General features: G+C 44.2%; 1 protein-coding gene and 1 long non-coding RNA gene across 9 annotated transcripts in view; one reads left to right on the top strand and one right to left on the bottom strand.

Annotated features, from left to right (window-relative positions):
• The window catches only part of FCRL5 (Fc receptor like 5), a 39,187-nt gene extending 21,766 nt beyond the window's left edge, over positions 1 to 17,421 (top strand). For 7 of the 8 annotated variants that reach the window (XM_524901.6, XM_009434837.5, XM_009434842.5 and 4 more), the window contains 9 exons: positions 2,905 to 3,183; positions 6,242 to 6,520; positions 9,508 to 9,783; positions 10,253 to 10,369; positions 11,029 to 11,056; positions 12,018 to 12,100; positions 12,303 to 12,371; positions 14,926 to 14,957; positions 15,035 to 17,421. In XM_524901.6, coding sequence (XP_524901.2) covers positions 2,905 to 3,183; positions 6,242 to 6,520; positions 9,508 to 9,783; positions 10,253 to 10,369; positions 11,029 to 11,056; positions 12,018 to 12,100; positions 12,303 to 12,371; positions 14,926 to 14,957; positions 15,035 to 15,124 — 1,253 coding nt within the window. In that variant the 3' untranslated portion in view covers positions 15,125 to 17,421. The remainder of the gene's footprint in view (positions 1 to 2,904; positions 3,184 to 6,241; positions 6,521 to 9,507; positions 9,784 to 10,252; positions 10,370 to 11,028; positions 11,057 to 12,017; positions 12,101 to 12,302; positions 12,372 to 14,925; positions 14,958 to 15,034) is intronic. The other variant, XM_009434850.5, reaches the window with a different exon arrangement.
• On the bottom strand, positions 767 to 6,429 carry LOC129144467 (uncharacterized). Its single transcript, XR_008548887.2, has 2 exons — positions 3,688 to 6,429; positions 767 to 2,840 (listed from the first exon to the last, which is right to left on the bottom strand). It is a non-coding gene; the product is annotated as an uncharacterized LOC129144467 (long non-coding RNA).
• Positions 17,422 to 17,897: the final 476 nt, after the last annotated feature.

The following is a 17,897-nucleotide window of genomic DNA, read 5'->3' on the forward strand; positions in this document are numbered from 1 at the left end:
CAACAACATCCCAAACATCCATTAATGGGAAAATGCTTAAATGTATTATAGCATATCTATACAATGGAATACTTTGTCATTGTTATAGAATAATCAGGTAAGCGGGGCATGGTGGCTCTCGCCTGTAATCCCAGCACTTTGGGAGGCCAAGGCGGGCAGATCACCTGAGGCTGGGAGTTCAAGACCAGCCTGATGGAGAAACCCTGTCTCTACTGAAAATACAAAATTAGCCGGGTATGGTCGTGCATGCCTGTAATCCCAGCTATTCAGGAGGCTGAGGCAGGAGAATCGCTTCAACCCGGATGGCGGAGGTTGTGCTGAGCCAAGATCGCGCCATTGCACTCCAGCCTGGGCAACAAGAGTGAAACTCTGACTCAAAATAAAATAAAATAAAATAAAATAAAATAAAATAAAATAAAATCAGGTAATATATTTCCAAAATTATCAAGTTGTAAATGTAAAAGTTATACTTTATTGTGTGTAAATTATGCTTTAATAAAGATGAGTTTTAAAAGTTAGCGATGTAGATTTTTTAAGTAAAACCACAGAAAGATGCCCATAATATATAGCTAAGGGGAAAAAGCAGGTTGTAGACCAGTATGTTATTGTGATCCCATGCACGTGTGTGCTTTTAATGTATTTATTTATGTGTCTATGAGTGTACTTATACATAGAAAAGATCTAGAAAGTGTCACCAAATACTCAACAGAAGTAATTTCTGAAAAAATAAAGAAAATGGTAAAACTTTTTATTTTTACTTAGATAATTCTGTAAAGTTTGATTTTATTAAATGAATAGCTGGGTTTTTCATTTTTTTAAAAATTTCAGTAGTTTTGGGGACCAGGTGGTGTTTGGTTACATGAGTAACTTCTTTAGTAGTAATTTCCGAGATTTTGGTGCACTCGTTGCCAGAGCAGTGTACACTGAACCCAGTGTGTAGTACTTTATCCATCACCCCACTCTCACTCTTCCACTGAATCCCCAGAATCTATTATATTATGCGTAGGCCTTTGCGTCCTCATAGCTTAGCTCCCACTGATAAGTGAGAACATACAATGTTTGGTTTTCCATTCCTGAGTTACTTAGAATAATGGTCTCCAACTCCATCTAGATTGCTGTGAATGCCATTATTTTGTTCCTTTTTATGGCTGAGTAGTATTCCATAGTGTACACACACACACACACACACACGTATGTATCACATTTTCTTTATCCACCCCTTAATTGATGGACATTTGGGCTGGTTCCATAGTTTTGCAATCATGAGTTGTGCTGCTATAAGCACGTTTGTGCAAGTGTCTTTTTCATATAACGACTTCTTTTCCTCTGGGTAGATACCCAGTAGTGGGATTGCTGGATGAAATGGTAGTTCTGCTTTTAGTTCTTTAAGGAATCTCCATACTGTTTTCATAGTGGTTGTAATAGTTTACATTCCCACCACAGTGTAAAACTGTTCCCTTTACACCACATTCATGCCAACATCTATTATTTTTTGTTTTTTTAATTATGACCATTCTTGCAGGAGTAAGGTGGTATCGCATTGTGGTTTTGATTTCAATTTCCTTGATAGTGATGAGCACGTTTACGTGTTTGCTGGCAATTTGTGTATCTTCTTTTGAAAATATTCTATTCATGTCCTTTGCCCACTTTTTGATGTGATTGTTTTTTCCTGATGATTTGTTTGAGTACTTTGTTGATTCTGGATACTGGTCCCATGTCAGATGCATAGTCTGTGAATATTTTCTCCCACTCTGTGGGTTGTCTGTTTACTCTGCTGATTATTTCTTTTGCTGTGCAGAAGTTTTTAAATTTAATTCAGACCCATCTATTTATTATTGTTTTTGTTGTATTTGTTTTGGGTTCTTGGTCATGAACTCTGCCTAAGCTAATGTCTAGAAGAGTTTTTTTAAGTATATTCCAGGGTTTATATGGTTTTGGGTCTCAGATTTATGTCTTTGATCCATCTTGAGTTGATTTTTGTGTAAGGTGAGAGATGAGGATCCAGTTTCATTCTTCTACATGTGGCTTGCCAATGATGCCAGCACCATTTGTTGCATAGGGTGTTCTTTCCTCACTTTATGTTTTTGTTTCCTTTATCAAAGATCAGTTGGCTGTAAGTATTTGGCTTTATTTCTGTGTTCTCTCCTTCCATTGGTCTACCTGTCTGTTTTTATACCAGTACCATGCTGTTCTGGTAACTATAGCCTTGTAGTATCGTTCAAAGTCAGGTAATGTGATGCCTCCAGATTTGTTCTTTTTGCTTAGTCTTGCTTTGGCTATGTAGGCTCTTTTTTTTGTTCCATATGAATATTAGGATTGTTTTCTCTAGCTCTGTGAAGAATTATGGTGGTATTTTGATGGGAATTGCATTGAATTTATAGATTGCTTTTGGTAGATGGCCATTTTCACAATATTGATTCTACCCATCCATGAGAATGGGATGTGTTTCCATTTGATTGTGTCATCTGCGATTTCTTACACCAGTGTTTTGTAGTTTTTCTTATAGATATCTTTCACTTACTTGTGAAGGTGTATTTCTAAGTATTTTATTTTTTGTAGGTGTCATAAACAAGTTTGAATTTTTTATTTGATTCTCAGCTTGGTCACTGTTGGTGTATAGCAGTGTTACTATATACACAATATACACAATGATTTGTGTACATTGATTTTGTATCCTGAAACTTTACTGAATTCATTTATCAGATCTAGGAGCTTCTTGGATGAGTCTTTAGGGTTTCCTAGGTATACAATCATGTCATCAGTGAACAGCAACAGTTTGACTTCTTCCTCTTTACCAATTTGGATGTCCTTTATTTCTTTCTCTTGTCTGATTGTTCTGGCTAGGACAAAGAGCTGTTTTTAATTTTAAAAATACATGTGTCCTTAACTCATTTTCTCTCTCAGTTCCAGTGTCTCGCCCCATCCTCACCCTCAGGGTTCCCAGGGCCCAGGCTGTGGTGGGGGACCTGCTGGAGCTTCACTGTGAGGCCCCAAGAGGCTCTCCCCCAATCCTGTACTGGTTTTATCATGAGGATGTCACCCTGGGGAGCAGCTCAGCCCCCTCTGGAGGAGAAGCTTCTTTCAACCTCTCTCTGACTGCAGAACATTCTGGAAACTACTCATGTGAGGCCAACAATGGCCTAGTGGCCCAGCACAGTGACACAATATCACTCAGTGTTATAGGTAAGTTGACCTAACCAGCAGCACAAAAATAAAAAGACCATCTCCCCTAACTTTACCAGTAGCCAAGATCAGAGGTACAGTTTCTAGAGTCATTTGCTGTGTGACATCCTGTCAGGCTTGGTGCCTACACAGCCTCCATCTCTGAGTTTTGTATCCTACACGTTCGGGAACTTGCACCTTCCCTTCCCTTGCTGTACTTTTCCTGCTAGCAGCAGTCAAGCCACCACGACCAAAATTCCCCTAATATAGGAGTAAAGGCTTTCAAAATACAAACTATATTCTGGCCAACAGTGATAGTAAGAAAGAAAGTTATAAAGTTCTGTGTGCTTCACCTTGGAAGAGATTTAGTTGTGGTTTTCTCTGTCTGCCAATCAATAAAAAGGCCAACACAATTCTCTTATTGGCTCACACATTTCTCTCTAGCCTCTCCTGCCCCTGTCCCAGAGTTGGTTGGGTTCCCACCCAAGACCCTTGTTAGAAGACATAATTCTTCTGCCTCCTTACCTGCTCCTGTTCCATTCAGCAACATCAAGATCTTCCATGCATCCTTGTCACAGGCAGACTCCTAGTTATGCTCACTCTCAGTGAAGGCTTTGGCACTGTACTTTCAGTCTTTCTCCATACTCCACAATCTGCCATCATTTCATGACTCTCATGGTCACATGTATAACCCCCTTAACACCATGGCCTGTCCTCTCCACACCAGTCAGCCACTCCCACATACATACACTACTTCATCTCCAAAAGGACAATTTTAAGCCCTTATTATCTGACAACCACCCCCTGGCCTTCTGCTTGCGTCAGCTCCTCCTATCACTATTGTTCTCAGACCTCAACAGAACTCCCAGGTCATTAATACCTCCACTAATTCCTACTCCACTAGACAATAACCCCCTCCACTCCCACCACCAAATTGAGTGTCTAGTTCTGTATCCACCCAGTAACTCATCTGTCCTTTTCCTAAAATATAGAGGAGAGGACTTCCCTCCCCATAGGTGAACATCTCCATCTGGTCTCCAGATTTCATCATTTTGTGCATTCTCAGAAGCTATGTAACTGATTATCCCTTTCTCTTCTGTGGCCCCCAACATCTCTGTCTCTGTAGGATCCTTTGCACTGGCATGTAACATGGTATATCTCTCCCATATCCAAGGAAAACCCTCTCTTGGTCCCACTTATACCTCCATACACTACCCCTTCATGGCTAAACTTCCAAAAACAGTCAGTTACCCAGACTGTCTCCATGTCCTCATTATCCACTAGGCTCCAATCTACTAGGTTTTTCCAACCTCTCCACCAAAATGTTTCTCACAAAGGTCACTGATGACCTTCAAGGCTTTAAATCCAATGGCCATTTTTCAATCCTCATCTTCCTTGACATCTCAGATATATTACATGTTGTTTACCATTTCTTCCTGCTTGAAACCCTCCCTTCAGTGAATCTATCTTCTTCTGGCTCTCTTCTCTCCCTGGCCACTTCTTCTCAGTCTTCTTTACTGGCTCCTCCTTTTATAGAAAACCTTTAAGCATTGGCATGTTCCAGAACTTTGACTTATGCCCTCTTCTCTTATCTAAATCCTTTCTCTGGATGATCCTGGGTATGTCATGTATAAATGGCCTTGTCATCTATAAATAATGATTCCTAAACTTCTATCTCTAAAAGGGACCTCCCACTTGAGCATCTGCACATGACATATCTTCACTCAAATATCTCAAAAGCACATCAATCTCAGCATTTCTAAAACTGAACTGCTGACATTCCCTTCCTCTTTCAAGGGTTCCTACCTCTGTGAAACACATCTCTTCTCAACAGATACACAAAGCAGGAAAAGAGGAGTCTTCCTCAACATTTCTCTTCCTCACCCCTCACAGCCAGTTAATCATTAAGTCCTGTTGATTTGACTTCCTAAATATTTCTTGGGTCTCTATCTCTACCACCTCTATCTAGACAAGTCCACCATCATTTTGACTACTGCAGTGCCACTCATCTATCCCTCAATTCCACTTCCATTCCACCACAGTCCATTTCATGCACAGAGGTCAAAATGGTCTTTTAAAAGGGACAGATTTGATCATCTCACAGCCCTGCATAGATAGACTGATAGACTTCCCATTGCTCTGTGAAGAAGGATGAAAATCCTTTCATGGCTTATGAAGTCCAGCCTAGATCTCCAGTCTCCTATTTCATGGTAGTTTGCAGACTCTTCTCAGTGTGATGCTACTTTATTTCAATAATTCAAATGCGCCAGTCTTATTCCCAACTCAGGGCCTTTGCACATACTGTTTGCCTGCCTGGTGCACTCTCCACCTCCATCATCAACTGGTTAATTTCAATGTTAATTTCAAAGGTCATTTTGTGAGGAAGCTTTCCTTGACTAACACATACATTTCATAGTACCCTGTCCTTTATCAATTATCAAAGTTTTAATTGTAATTTACTGTATTTTTATTTAATTGCTGCCTCTCATCCTTCTGGATTGTAGGCTCTATGAGAGCAGCAACTATGTCTTTCTCATCACTGATTCCCTAGCATGTCATGCCATTTTGGGGACTTATTAAATGCTCAATTAATTTTTATTTTTGCTCAATTTTTTTGAAAATTTTTGTTCAATTAATTTTTGATGGATAAATGAATGTAAAAATGAGCAAATAACTTGACAATACTCATTCTCTTGTGGGCCCTATTTCTGATGCAGCCCAGATGCAATTACATCCCTGGTGATGTAAGCAGCAAGTCTCTCTTGTTCTTCATTTTCTGTTGAACTGATTTCTCCACTCTCCAACTGTCTTTTTACCTCTAAGACACCTGAGTTTCAGTTTAATCTTTGTTTTCACATTCTTCAAACACATTTGAGTTTGTATATTCCAGTATTCCAAGCTGTTTATAGCACTACACAAATGTTGTTCTTTCTGGAGATCTGAAAATGTTGCTGAGTTTTGAGTAATGTCACAAGGGCATTAAAAACTGAGAAAAACATTCTTCCATTTGAAATGTCTTTAGCATGAAGGAATATATTTTAGCAGAAGCAGCTGATACATAACGTTTTTCCTCCCTCAGTTCCAGTGTCTCGTCCCATCCTCACCTTCAGGGCTCCCAGGGCCCAGGCTGTGGTGGGGGACCAGCTGGAGCTTCACTGTGAGGCCCTGAGAGGCTCCTCCCCAATCCTGTACTGGTTTTATCATGAAGATGTCACCCTGGGTAAGATCTCAGCCCCCTCTGGAGGAGGAGCCTCCTTCAACCTCTCTCTGACTACAGAACATTCTGGAATCTACTCCTGTGAGGCGGACAATGGTCTGGAGGCCCAGCGCAGTGAGATGGTGACACTGAAAGTTGCAGGTGAGTGGGCCCTGCCCACCAGCAGCACATCTGAGAACTGACTGTGCCTGTTCTCCCTGCAGCTGAAAATGGAGCCACAGAGCTCCTCAGGGCTGTTTGCTTGTGTGGCATCCCAGCACACTTCCTGCCTGCAGAACCTCCCTGTGAAAGTCTCGGATCCTTTGTGGTATGGTTCCAGGAATCTGATGTTTCCCAGCAGTCTTCTTGAAGATGATCAAAGCACCTCATTAAAAATGCAAATAAGACTTTTTTAGAACATAAACTATATTCTGAACTGAAATTATTATATGAAAATGAAACCAAAGAATTCTGAGTACATGTTTCTCTGCCGTAGAAAAGATTAAGCTGTTTCTTGTCCAGATTCTTCTCTCATTGACTTCTAACAAGCCTCTACTCTTGAGTTTCTTTCATTACTGGGGATGTAAATGTTCCTTACATTTCTACATTAAAAATCCTATGTTAACATAAGCTATGTGTACAGCCCTTCAGGAGACACACTCAGCGATCTTTAAAGCAAGGGACACAGGTGACCAGGGCGGAGAATGGGGAGCAGGATGACATGGAATGGAAATGGACATCCATCACCCAAATTCCTCTATTCTCAAAGCTGTTCTTTGATCTCTTTCAATTAAGTGTAATAACCCAAGGAAAGCTGCTTCTAGTGAGCTTTGAATCTTTTTGGTGATGACCTCCTACAAGCCAAACTTTGAAACCTCTGTTTAGAGAGACCTGGTGTTTAGCAAAAGTATGCTAAGGGGTGTTGAGATGAATCTTCTAGACTTGGCTCTGAAGATAACTAGCTGTATGACATTGGCCAAGCACCTTTTCCCATACTGACCTCAATTTCCACACCCATGAAGTGGGAAAATCAGACTAGATGAAAATCATGATCATCCTTTGTCCTAGAATTCTATGATTTTGGTAGACAGGGAATATGGATTATGCAGACGTACAGGTTCCTAGAAGGAGATGTGCAAAAGTAAAAGCAGGTTGTACCTGCCCCTGGAATATATCCTGGAGAAACACGAGACCATACAATGGTATGCAATCACCATTCCAGTCATGTAAAGCAAAATATACACTGATGCTCTTATTCCCTTTGGCAAGGTGCCTGGGTATCATAAGGAATAGACAGAGTCACATAAGCAGGTTGATCTGGGCATGCTAACCCAGGATCCAGCATCTCACAAAGTAGCCAGTGCAACCATCTCATTGTTATCCAGGAGGTGATGACTTCAGATTTGGGTTTTCCCATTCAGTCAGCTGGTTCTTCTTCCCCCACCAGCAGCATCAACCTCATCCAATTTTCCTGAGATTTGCAGGGGCTCTCCCCACACAGTTTACACACCTATCCCTTAGAGCCAGCACACAGGCATGTACCACGGACCGAGGGCTGCTCCATCTTTCCTCACAATACAGCAAGCCAACACATCATACCTCCTACATTCTATACTTATGATTTCATGATTTGCTGCTCATCCTCACTCCCTTGTTTCTATAATTCTCTGTCGCAAATGCATGTTATTTCTGCTGTTGTTATCACAGCTAAAGAGTTTCTTGCCCAGCCTGAATGAATTGTGTCTGAATCCTGAAACTAGGACCCAGGTCATAGAGACCAGGAGCTGCCAGAAAAGGAAATATTATTTCTTATTATCATCATAACCAGTGTCATCATCATCAACACTCACTGAGCCTTCACCAGGTTCCAGGCTCTGTGCTAAATGTTTAATAGGCAACATCTCATTTAATTATTAAGATAAACCTGTGAGGATAAATTTTAAGCTATTGTATCCCCTATTTGCGGAAAAGAAACTGAGGTTTAGAGAAATGAAGTAACTAGCTTGCAGACACACAGCTAGCCAGGGTAAAGCCAGGTTGAAGCATGGTCCTCTCTAACTCTTCACATTAGTCTGATACGTGATGACATTTTCTCATCCATTGTGGCCACTTTTTAACACAACATTTTAGTTTTTAGTAATTTGTTATTCTGAAAGAACACATGAATGTTTGTGATGAAAAAAATCAAATAATACAAAAGGGCCAATATTGAAAAGTAAAGGTCTCTTTCTACCTGCTCATATCACTTCTTACGCACATATTCTCCAGACATAATCACTGTTAATTGTTTCATGTGTATGCTTCTAGAAATAATCTACAAACCTAAAGGTATACAATTTTTAGAAAGCTAGAATAATATTACACATATAGTTATGCCAGTTGCATTTTTTAACTTAAAATACATCCTGACTTTTGTTTAAGAAATGCATCTTGGATATCATTCATGTTTCATTACCCAATCCAGTAGGTTGTCTCTAATTTTTAGCTCTTGTAAAAATGCTACAATAGAAATTCTTGTAGAAATATATTGGCATATTTTATGTCAGTATCCCTAAAGGAGATGGCCCTAGAAGTAGGACTTGAACTCCTGGGCTCAAGTAATCCTCCTGCCTCATACTCCCAAATCGCTGGGATTACAGGTGTGAGCCACTACACCTGGCCCACTAGAAGCAGATTTGTTGGGTCAAAGTTTATGTGCACTTTAAATTTTGTAGATATTGCCAAGTTGCCATTCAAGGAAGTGTGTTAAATTTGTATTACCACCAAGGGCATATGTAGGTGCCTGTTTGTCTACAAGCTAATCAGTATGATCAGTCTATTTAAGCTTTGCCAACCTGAAAAATAGAAAAAAGAATAGTATTGTATGGTTGTCTTTGTGTTTAGTTAATTAGTGATGAAGATGAGAATCTTTTTATATATTTATTGTCTATTTGAAGTTTTCAGTGATTTATACACTTTTTACAGTTTTCTATTGGATATTTTTGTACCCTGAAAACTATTAGCAGGTCAAAGTAATTAGCTTTATCATCTATGTTTTAATCTACTTTCCAAGATTGAGATATGACTTTTTACATTTGTTTATGATACCTTTTGTTTCGTACAAATATGTTAGAAGCAGAAACTGCTGTTGACTTTTTGTTCTCTTTCAGTTCCGGTGTCTCGCCCCGTCCTCACCCTCAGGGCTCCCGGGGCCCATACTGCGGTGGGGGACCTGCTGGAGCTTCACTGTGAGGCCCTGAGAGGCTCTCCCCTGATCCTGTACCGGTTTTTTCATGAGGATGTCACCCTAGGAAATAGCTCGTCCCCCTCTGGAGGAGCGTCCTTCAACCTCTCTCTGACTGCAGAACACTCTGGAAACTACTCCTGTGAGGCCGACAATGGCCTCGGGGCCCAGCGCAGTGAGACAGTGACACTTTATATCACTGGTAAGTTTCCCGTGTCCGGGCCACAGATGCGGACAAAATGTTTCCTCCGCGGACCCTCTGATAACCCTCACAGTGCTTGATCAGGAAGGCACTCCTCAGGGAGAAGTAACACAGCTGGCAGCTCTCTAAACTGCTATATTTCCTGAAGTGCTTCTGAAGTGATGGCGTTGGGGCTGAGAGCGCGGGTTGGCGGGCGGGGGGCAAGAGCGCCACTGACTTTAGAGTTCCTCACCTGGCTGCCTCCTCTCTCACTGGCCACCGGCCACACTGACCCTGGACACTTGTCTCAGGCGCAGAGACGGCTTCCTCACAAAGACAGGAGCCATCTTCTGTGCCACACCAGCCCCTGCTTAGCTGCCGGGGACCTGCTCACCTAGGTTCACCCTCAGGCCCAGGCAGCAGCTTCGGGGAGCGGGCAGTTCCAGACCACAGCCTCTCCTCTGGCTCACACACAGGGTCTCCCCCTCAGGGCTGACTGCGAACAGAAGTGGCCCTTTTGCCACAGGAGTCGCCGGGGGCCTGCTCAGCATAGCAGGCCTTGCTGCGGGGGCACTGCTGCTCTACTGCTGGCTCTCGAGAAAAGCAGGTGGGTGACTCTGGGCACACCTTGGCTTGAGTTCATGCCCTTCCCAGCAACGCTCCCTTGGGCCTCACGCTGCCTTTATGACCATCCCAGGCTCGCAAGAGCTCATCCGCTCTGTCCCTCAATCCTCTTCCTTTCCTGCTGGGTGCTCCAGAATTGCTTGTACCAAATGCACAGTTTTCAAAACAGACCTATAAGGTGGGAGATGTCTTGATGAGATGTAGTTTATCCAACATCATAAACTACAGAGTGTCTTCCTCTCAACCCTTATAAGACCCCCCCAACGAATGGGAAGAGGAGGAGAAAAACTCAGAGAAATAGAAATGAAAATAGAACCAGATAGGATTCAGTAATTTTCTGATTTTTTAAATATACACTATTTTTATAGTTGATCAAGTCTGTTTTCCTGCCTTGGAGATTATCTTTAAAATCTCCAGGTTAAGGGATTACGGATTGTGGACTCCCGTTTCACATCATAGCAAACCCCTCTGGCAGGGTCAGTAGTTTTTGCCCAATCTGCTACCTCCCTGGGGCATAACAAAGAAGGATTCAACCTTCAGTGACAGCAACTCCTGGCAGTTTCTAAGTGAGCCTTGCCTGAGCTGTGCCCCACTGAGGGTCTCATCTTCCTGAATCCAATGCTCCTCTGCTTTCCTTTACAGGGAGAAAGCCCGCCTCTGACCCCGCCAGGTAAGAGCTGAGCTGCATTCCTGTGTGATTAGTGAAATGTCCACAGGGTGGAAAAATGGAATTGAATCTGATGATTACCAAGAGCACAGTTTCTGCCAGGTGCTACTGAGCTGGGGTGTGGCCACTACCTGTTGTACGTCCCTGGGGATATCTCAAGGCAATTCCCAGGACCTTTGCACCCACCCCCTTAGCTGTATAGGCTGTTATCTCATCAAGTATTAATTGCCTTTTCATTTATTAACCCACATCCTTGGACCATTGTTGGCTTGGTTGTCTGAATGACCACTATGACCACCAAGTCTTTCCATATCTTGAGATGACCTTAGCTCAGTCAACCTAGAAATCTCTGGAGATGCTGATCTCATCAACACCTCTTGTGATAACAACTGAGAAGATGGAGCCACACAACTTGGCCACCCAGAGAGGTCACTCTGCCAGCAGGAGGTAGTCCCTGTGAAGAAGGGGCCACCATCTTGTATCCCTAAGGCTGACTTTAGGAGCCACACAAAGGCTCACAGCTATCCCTGGGCAAGCCCACGATAGCAGCATCCAAACCATGTAGAGCACCTCGGAGCCTTCTGGTCACTGATCTCTCTGAGCATGCAGGCTTCGGAGCCAGCTTTGAGCCTTGGCTCATCCTCTTTCTGGTTACATGATCTTCATAAGTCACTTCTTGGAGCCTCCGTTTGTTTCAGCTAAAACGAGGATGAAATAGAACTAACATCGTATTGCTGTAAGCATCAGCACCATGCCTGTTACATACTAGATGACCATAAAGCCTGGAAACATATATAATATGATTATGATTCATAATAGAATGCCCATGGGCAATTCATTATGTACTTGTTCATGTTTCCAGGCCTGGCAGCCACCCTGCAGTAAGAAGTCACTCACTAGGAGTGATCATTATAGCTCCTTTGTCTGGATTCCTAAGAAACATTCACATTTCTCTGTCTCGCAGGAGCCCTTCAGACTCGGACTCCCAAGAGCCCACCTATCACAATGTACCAGCCTGGGAAGAGCTGCAACCAGTGTACACTAATGGTGAGGCCCGAGGATCCTGCATTTGGCAGAAGCCGGAGGGCTGGTGTGGGAAAGCGGTGGGGCAGGAGATGGGGAGGGACTATGCCGAAGCCTAGAGGGCTCTAGTCCTTCCAGAAAAGAGACTCTGGCTGGGGGAGGAGGAAGTATCTCTAACAAGAGGCAAGAACCTCAGCATCCTCTGAAACTTCAACTTCTTTCTAAGCAAATCCTAGAGGAGAAAATGTGGTTTACTCAGAAGTACGGATCATCCAAGAGAAAAAGAAACATGCAGGTAAGACCCAAGGATGTCTCTGTTCTGGCCCACCCTCAGCTTAGACAGTATAGCTCAGTTTCTACCCACTCAGCAGATCTGAGCCAGACAGGCATAGAGCCGCCCCTCCCACTGGGTCATGGGGCTTCTTTATTTGTGCCTGTGCTGCTTCAGGTGAATCCAAGCCTCCCCTGCACTCTCCTTTCCCTATTCTCTGCAGAGGGCCCCAGTATAACCTGAATAACAAAACTATCTTTTTGGGCATTCACTTAACCTCTCAGAGCTTCAGTATCCCTATCCATAAACTGTGACTACTTCCCTACTGTCTTAGTCAGTTCTGGCTCCTGTAACAGAGTGCCATAAACTAGGTGACTTAAAGAACTAATATCTATTTCTCACAATTCTGGAGGCTGGAAATCCAAGATCAAGGTGCCAGCATGGTCAGGTTCTTAGTGAGGGCCCTATTCCCATTTTCCAGAGAGATGACTCCTTGCTGTATCCCCCACACAGCAGAGAGAGAGGGAGAGATCATCTTTCATGTCTCATCATGATAATTATCATGACATAATTGTCACCCAAAGGCTCCACCTCCAAATGCCATCACATCGGGGATTAGGTTTTAACCCATACTTTTGTAGAGCAACACAAATATTTAGTTCATAGCACCTACCTACCTGTACTAGTTTCTGATTGCTGCTGTGACAAATGACCATAAATTTGGGGGGATGAAGCAGTACAAATTTATCATCTTACAGCTCTGTGGGTCAGAAGTCTGACGCCGGTCTCACTGGGCTAAAATCATGGTGTTGGCAGGGCTGTGTTCCTCCCTGGAGGCCCATCCACTTTCCTGCGCCCATGTCCCCTTCCTTTCCCAAAGCCAGCAAAGTCACATTTCTCTAACCATTCTTCCATACACAGGCCTCCTTCTGACCTCACCTGAGAAAAGTCCTTGGGTTTTAGAGAATCATATGAGTATATTGGGCCCATCTGGATAACCCAGAATAATCTCCCTATCTCAGGGTCTGTAATCCTAATCACATCTGAAAGGTCCTCTTTTCCATTTAGGGTAATATAGTCACAGGTTGCAGCAATTAGGGCGTGACATCTTTGGGGGCACATTATTACAGCTACCATGCTGTTTCATGGGGTAACTGTGGGGACTAAATGAGAAAATAGGTGTGGAAATGCTGTTGAAACTGCAGAGGGTTGAGCAGCTGTGACGATGACTACATGCTGGAGGTCTGGCTGTGTCATCAACCCTCACTCACAGTCGGTGGTTTGAAATGAGGGAATCCCAGCCCAGCTGCCTCCTTACTCGGAGCAGGAAAGAGGAACAAAGTCCTTCGGGGCAGGCTTTTCTTTCTACCTCTGCTTCATAAAAAGTGCTGCGCGATTTTAGCCAGTGTGCTTCCCTCTCTGGTTTTCTAATTTTTCTTATATAAAGTCAAGTGAATTGTGTTTGTGCCTCATTCTTGGTTCTATAGCACCCCTCTGAGACATGTGAACTCATTCACTCTTACAAGCCCCTTTGAGGTATGCGCTGTTACTACTCCCATTTTACAGATGAGGAAACCAAGGCATAGACACCTTAAATGACTTGCCTGGAATCTTATAGTCAATCACCAAACAGTCTTCTCCAGAGTCCAAACTCTAGACCAAACTCTGCTTCTTCTTGCAATTCCAGGGAGTCCTGATGCTCATTCCAAGCCAAAAGGGCAGAGCCTTGTCTGGAGAATGTCATATTTCTCTCCAGTTTGATGCTAATATAACAATAATAATTTATAATATCTATCATGTGCTGAATAGTTCCTATTATGTGCTGGGTATAGTTCTATAAGTGCAATAAATAAATACACTATATTTGTATGGATAGCTCTTAGAACTATACCTGTAGCACTTATATAGAACTATGGCATGCATACATATGATAATAGAGAGAGAGAAAATGTATTGAATATAGCAATCAGGACTGTACCTGACACATAGAAACTGCTCAACACATGACAGATGATAGAAATAACATATGCACAGACACACAGATACATGTGCTCACACATATGTGTAAACTCATATAGCTTCACCACAACCTTACAGGCAGAGGATATTTTTATTCCCATCATATAGATGAGGCAACTGAGGCAAGAGATGTTGAGTGACTTCCCCCAACCACGGAGGTGACAAGACAGGCGGCAGGCTCAGTTTCAGGTGGCCTAGACCCTGATGGAGTGTGCTCTCTAAAACTTGAACCCACCACACCTTCCCAGAACAATAATACCAATTATGCTCAAATAACTAACAAGATAAAAGACAAATGACTTTCTCTTGAGGGCCTCTAGGCAGCTCAGAGTGGGCCACAATGTGTGAAGGGAGTTGAAGAGAGGGTCTGTCAGTGCTGAGAGGCTGAGGGAGTTGGGAATGGAGCGGGACTGGGTGAGCACCAACTAAGAGGAATGGCTACTCACCACACAGAGGGAGAGCAGGCCTCCAGGAGGCTCAGGGCTGGCCCCACAGCGCAGGCGCAAGGGAAGAGCCCCATGCCAGTCTTCCACAACTGAACACTTTCCTCTTTCCACAGTGGCCTCTGACCCCAGGCATCTCAGGAACAAGGTGAGTCTCCCCTTCTGCATGCCCTCCCGCACCCCCAGGCCCACCCTGGTCCTCACGCATGTGCTCTTGCCTCCTAGGGTTCCCCTATCATCTACTCTGAAGTTAAGGTGGCATCAACCCCGGTTTCCGGATCCCTGTTCTTGGCTTCCTCAGCTCCTCACAGATGAGTCCACACGTCTCTCCAACTGCTGTTTCAGCCTCTGCACCCCAAAGTTCCCCTTGGGGGAGAAGCAGCATTGAAGTGGGAAGATTTAGGCTGCCCCAGACCATATCTACTGGCCTTTGTTTCACATGTCCTCATTCTCAGTCTGACCAGAATGCAGGGCCCTGCTGGACTGTCACCTATTTCCCAGTTACAGCCCTGACTGGCAGGTTTTTTAATCCAGTGGCAAGGTGCTCCCACTCCAGGGCCCAGCACATCTCCTGGATTCCTTAGTGGGCTTCAGCTGTGGTTGCTATTCTGAGTACTGCTCTCATCACACCCCCACAGAGGGGGTCTTACCACACAAAGGGAGAATGGGCCTTCAGGAGATGCCGGGCTGGCCTAACAGCTCAGGTGCTCCTAAACTCCGACACAGAGTTCCTGCTTTGGGTGGATGCATTTCTCAATTGTCATCAGCCTGGTGGGGTTACTGCAGTGTGCTGCCAAATGGGACAGCACACAGCCTGTGCACATGGGACATGTAATGGGTCTCCCCACGGGGGCTGTATTTCACACTCCTCCACCTGTCTCAAACTCTAAGGTCGGCACTTGACACCAAGGTAACTTCTCTCCTGCTCATGTGTCAGTGTCTACCTGCCCAAGTAAGTGGCTTTCATACACCAAGTCCCAAGTACTTCCCATCCTAACAGAAGTAACCCAGCAAGTCAAGGCCAGGAGGACCAGGGGTGCAGACAGAACACATACTGGAACACAGGAGGTGCTCAATTACTATTTGACTGACTGAATGAATGAATGAATGAATGAGGAAGAAAACTGTGGGTAATCAAACTGGCATAAAATCCAGTGCGCTCCCTAGGAAATCCGGGAGGTATTCTGGCTTCCCTAAGAAACAATGGAAGAGAAGGAGCTTGGATGAGGAAACTGTTCAGCAAGAGGAAGGGCTTCTCACACTTTCGTGTGTTTGTGGATCACCTGAGGATCCTGTGAAAATACAGATACTGATTCAGTGGGTCTGTGTAGAGCCTGAGACTGCCATTCTAACATGTTCCCAGGGGATGCTGATGCTGCTGGTCCTGGGACCGCACTGCATGCATTTGAGGCCCTGTAGGTCTCAGCAGAGGCCCATGGAGAGGCAATGTGTGGCTCTGGCTGCCCAGGGCCCAACTCGGTTCACACGGATCGTGCTGCTCCCTGGCCAGCCTTTGGCCACAGCACCACCAGCTGCTGTTGCTGAGAGAGCTTCTTCTCTGTGACATGTTGGCTTTCATCAGCCACCCTGGGAAGCGGAAAGTAGCTGCCACTATCTTTGTTTCCCCACCTCAGGCCTCACACTTTCCCATGAAAAGGGTGAATGTATATAACCTGAGCCCTCTCCATTCAGAGTTGTTCTCCCATCTCTGAGCAATGGGATGTTCTGTTCCGCTTTTATGATATCCATCACATCTTATCTTGACCTTTGCTCCCAGTGGATTGTACAGTGATGACTTTTAAGCCCCACGGCCCTGAAATAAAATCCTTCCAAGGGCATTGGAAGCTCACTCCACCTGCCACATGGCTTTTCATGCTTCCAAGTGTCAGGCCTTGCCCAGATAGACAGGGCTGGCTCTGCTGCCCCAACCTTTCAAGGAGGAAACCAGACACCTGAGACAGGAGCCTGTATGCAGCCCAGTGCAGCCTTGCAGAGCACAAGGCTGGAGGCATTTGTCATCACTACAGATATGCAACTAAAATAGACGTGGAGCAAGAGAAATTCATTCCCACCGAGGCTGCTTTTTTAGGCCTAGTTGAAAGTCAAGAAGGACAGCAGCAAGCATAGGCTCAGGATTAAAGAAAAAAATCTGCTCACAGTCTGTTCTGGAGGTCACTTCACCAACAAAGCTCATGCCCTATGCAGTTCTGAGAAGGTGGAGGCACCAGGCTCAAAAGAGGAAATTTAGAATTTCTCATTGGGAGAGTAAGGTCCCCCCGTCCCAGAATGATAACGGCACAGTGGCAGAACAAACTCCACCCTAACGTGGGTGGACCTCGTCCAGTCTGTTGAAGGCCTGAATATAACAAAAGGGCTTATTCTTCCTCAAGTAAGGGGGAACTCCTGCTTTGGGCTGGGACATAAGTTTTTCTGCTTTCAGACGCAAACTGAAAAATGGCTCTTCTTGGGTCTTGAGCTTGCTGGCATATGGACTGAAAGAAACTACGCTATTGGATCTCCTGGATCTCCAGCTTGCTGACTGCAGATCTTGAGATATGTCAGCCTCTACAGTCACAAGAGCTAATTCATTCTAATAAACCAATCTCTCTGTATGTGTGCATGTGTATGTGTGTGTATAAATGTATATGCATTTGTGTACACAGATAGGTGTATATCTGTGTGCTTACCTCATGGGTGCATGTGAGTACACACAAAAAAACCACACACACACAAGCACACACATCCTGTTGGTTCTGTTTCTCTAGAGAACACTGACAAACACAATGATTAACAAGGGTGTGAGAACCAAATGGGCGGGCTAAGCATCTGCTCTCGAGGCTGGACTTCCATGAGAGGGAAGGCTTCCGTCTTTAGAACAGATACATTTTTCTAGTTTGCAACCTTGTGCTGGTCTTGAGTGAAGAGGAAGGAGAAAGTGAAGAAATTCCCCCATGCTTTAGCCTGGGATAGGACAGACCCAGTGAAATGGGTCTATCTATAATTTAGAATGGGCAAAGAGCAAACCTCAGCCTCGAATATAGTGTGGCCTGGAGTGGACTCGAGTTCTTGAGGGACAAAATCTCAACTG

This window comes from Pan troglodytes, chromosome 1 (assembly GCF_028858775.2).
Source record: "Pan troglodytes isolate AG18354 chromosome 1, NHGRI_mPanTro3-v2.0_pri, whole genome shotgun sequence".
Lineage (NCBI taxonomy): Eukaryota > Metazoa > Chordata > Mammalia > Primates > Hominidae > Pan > Pan troglodytes.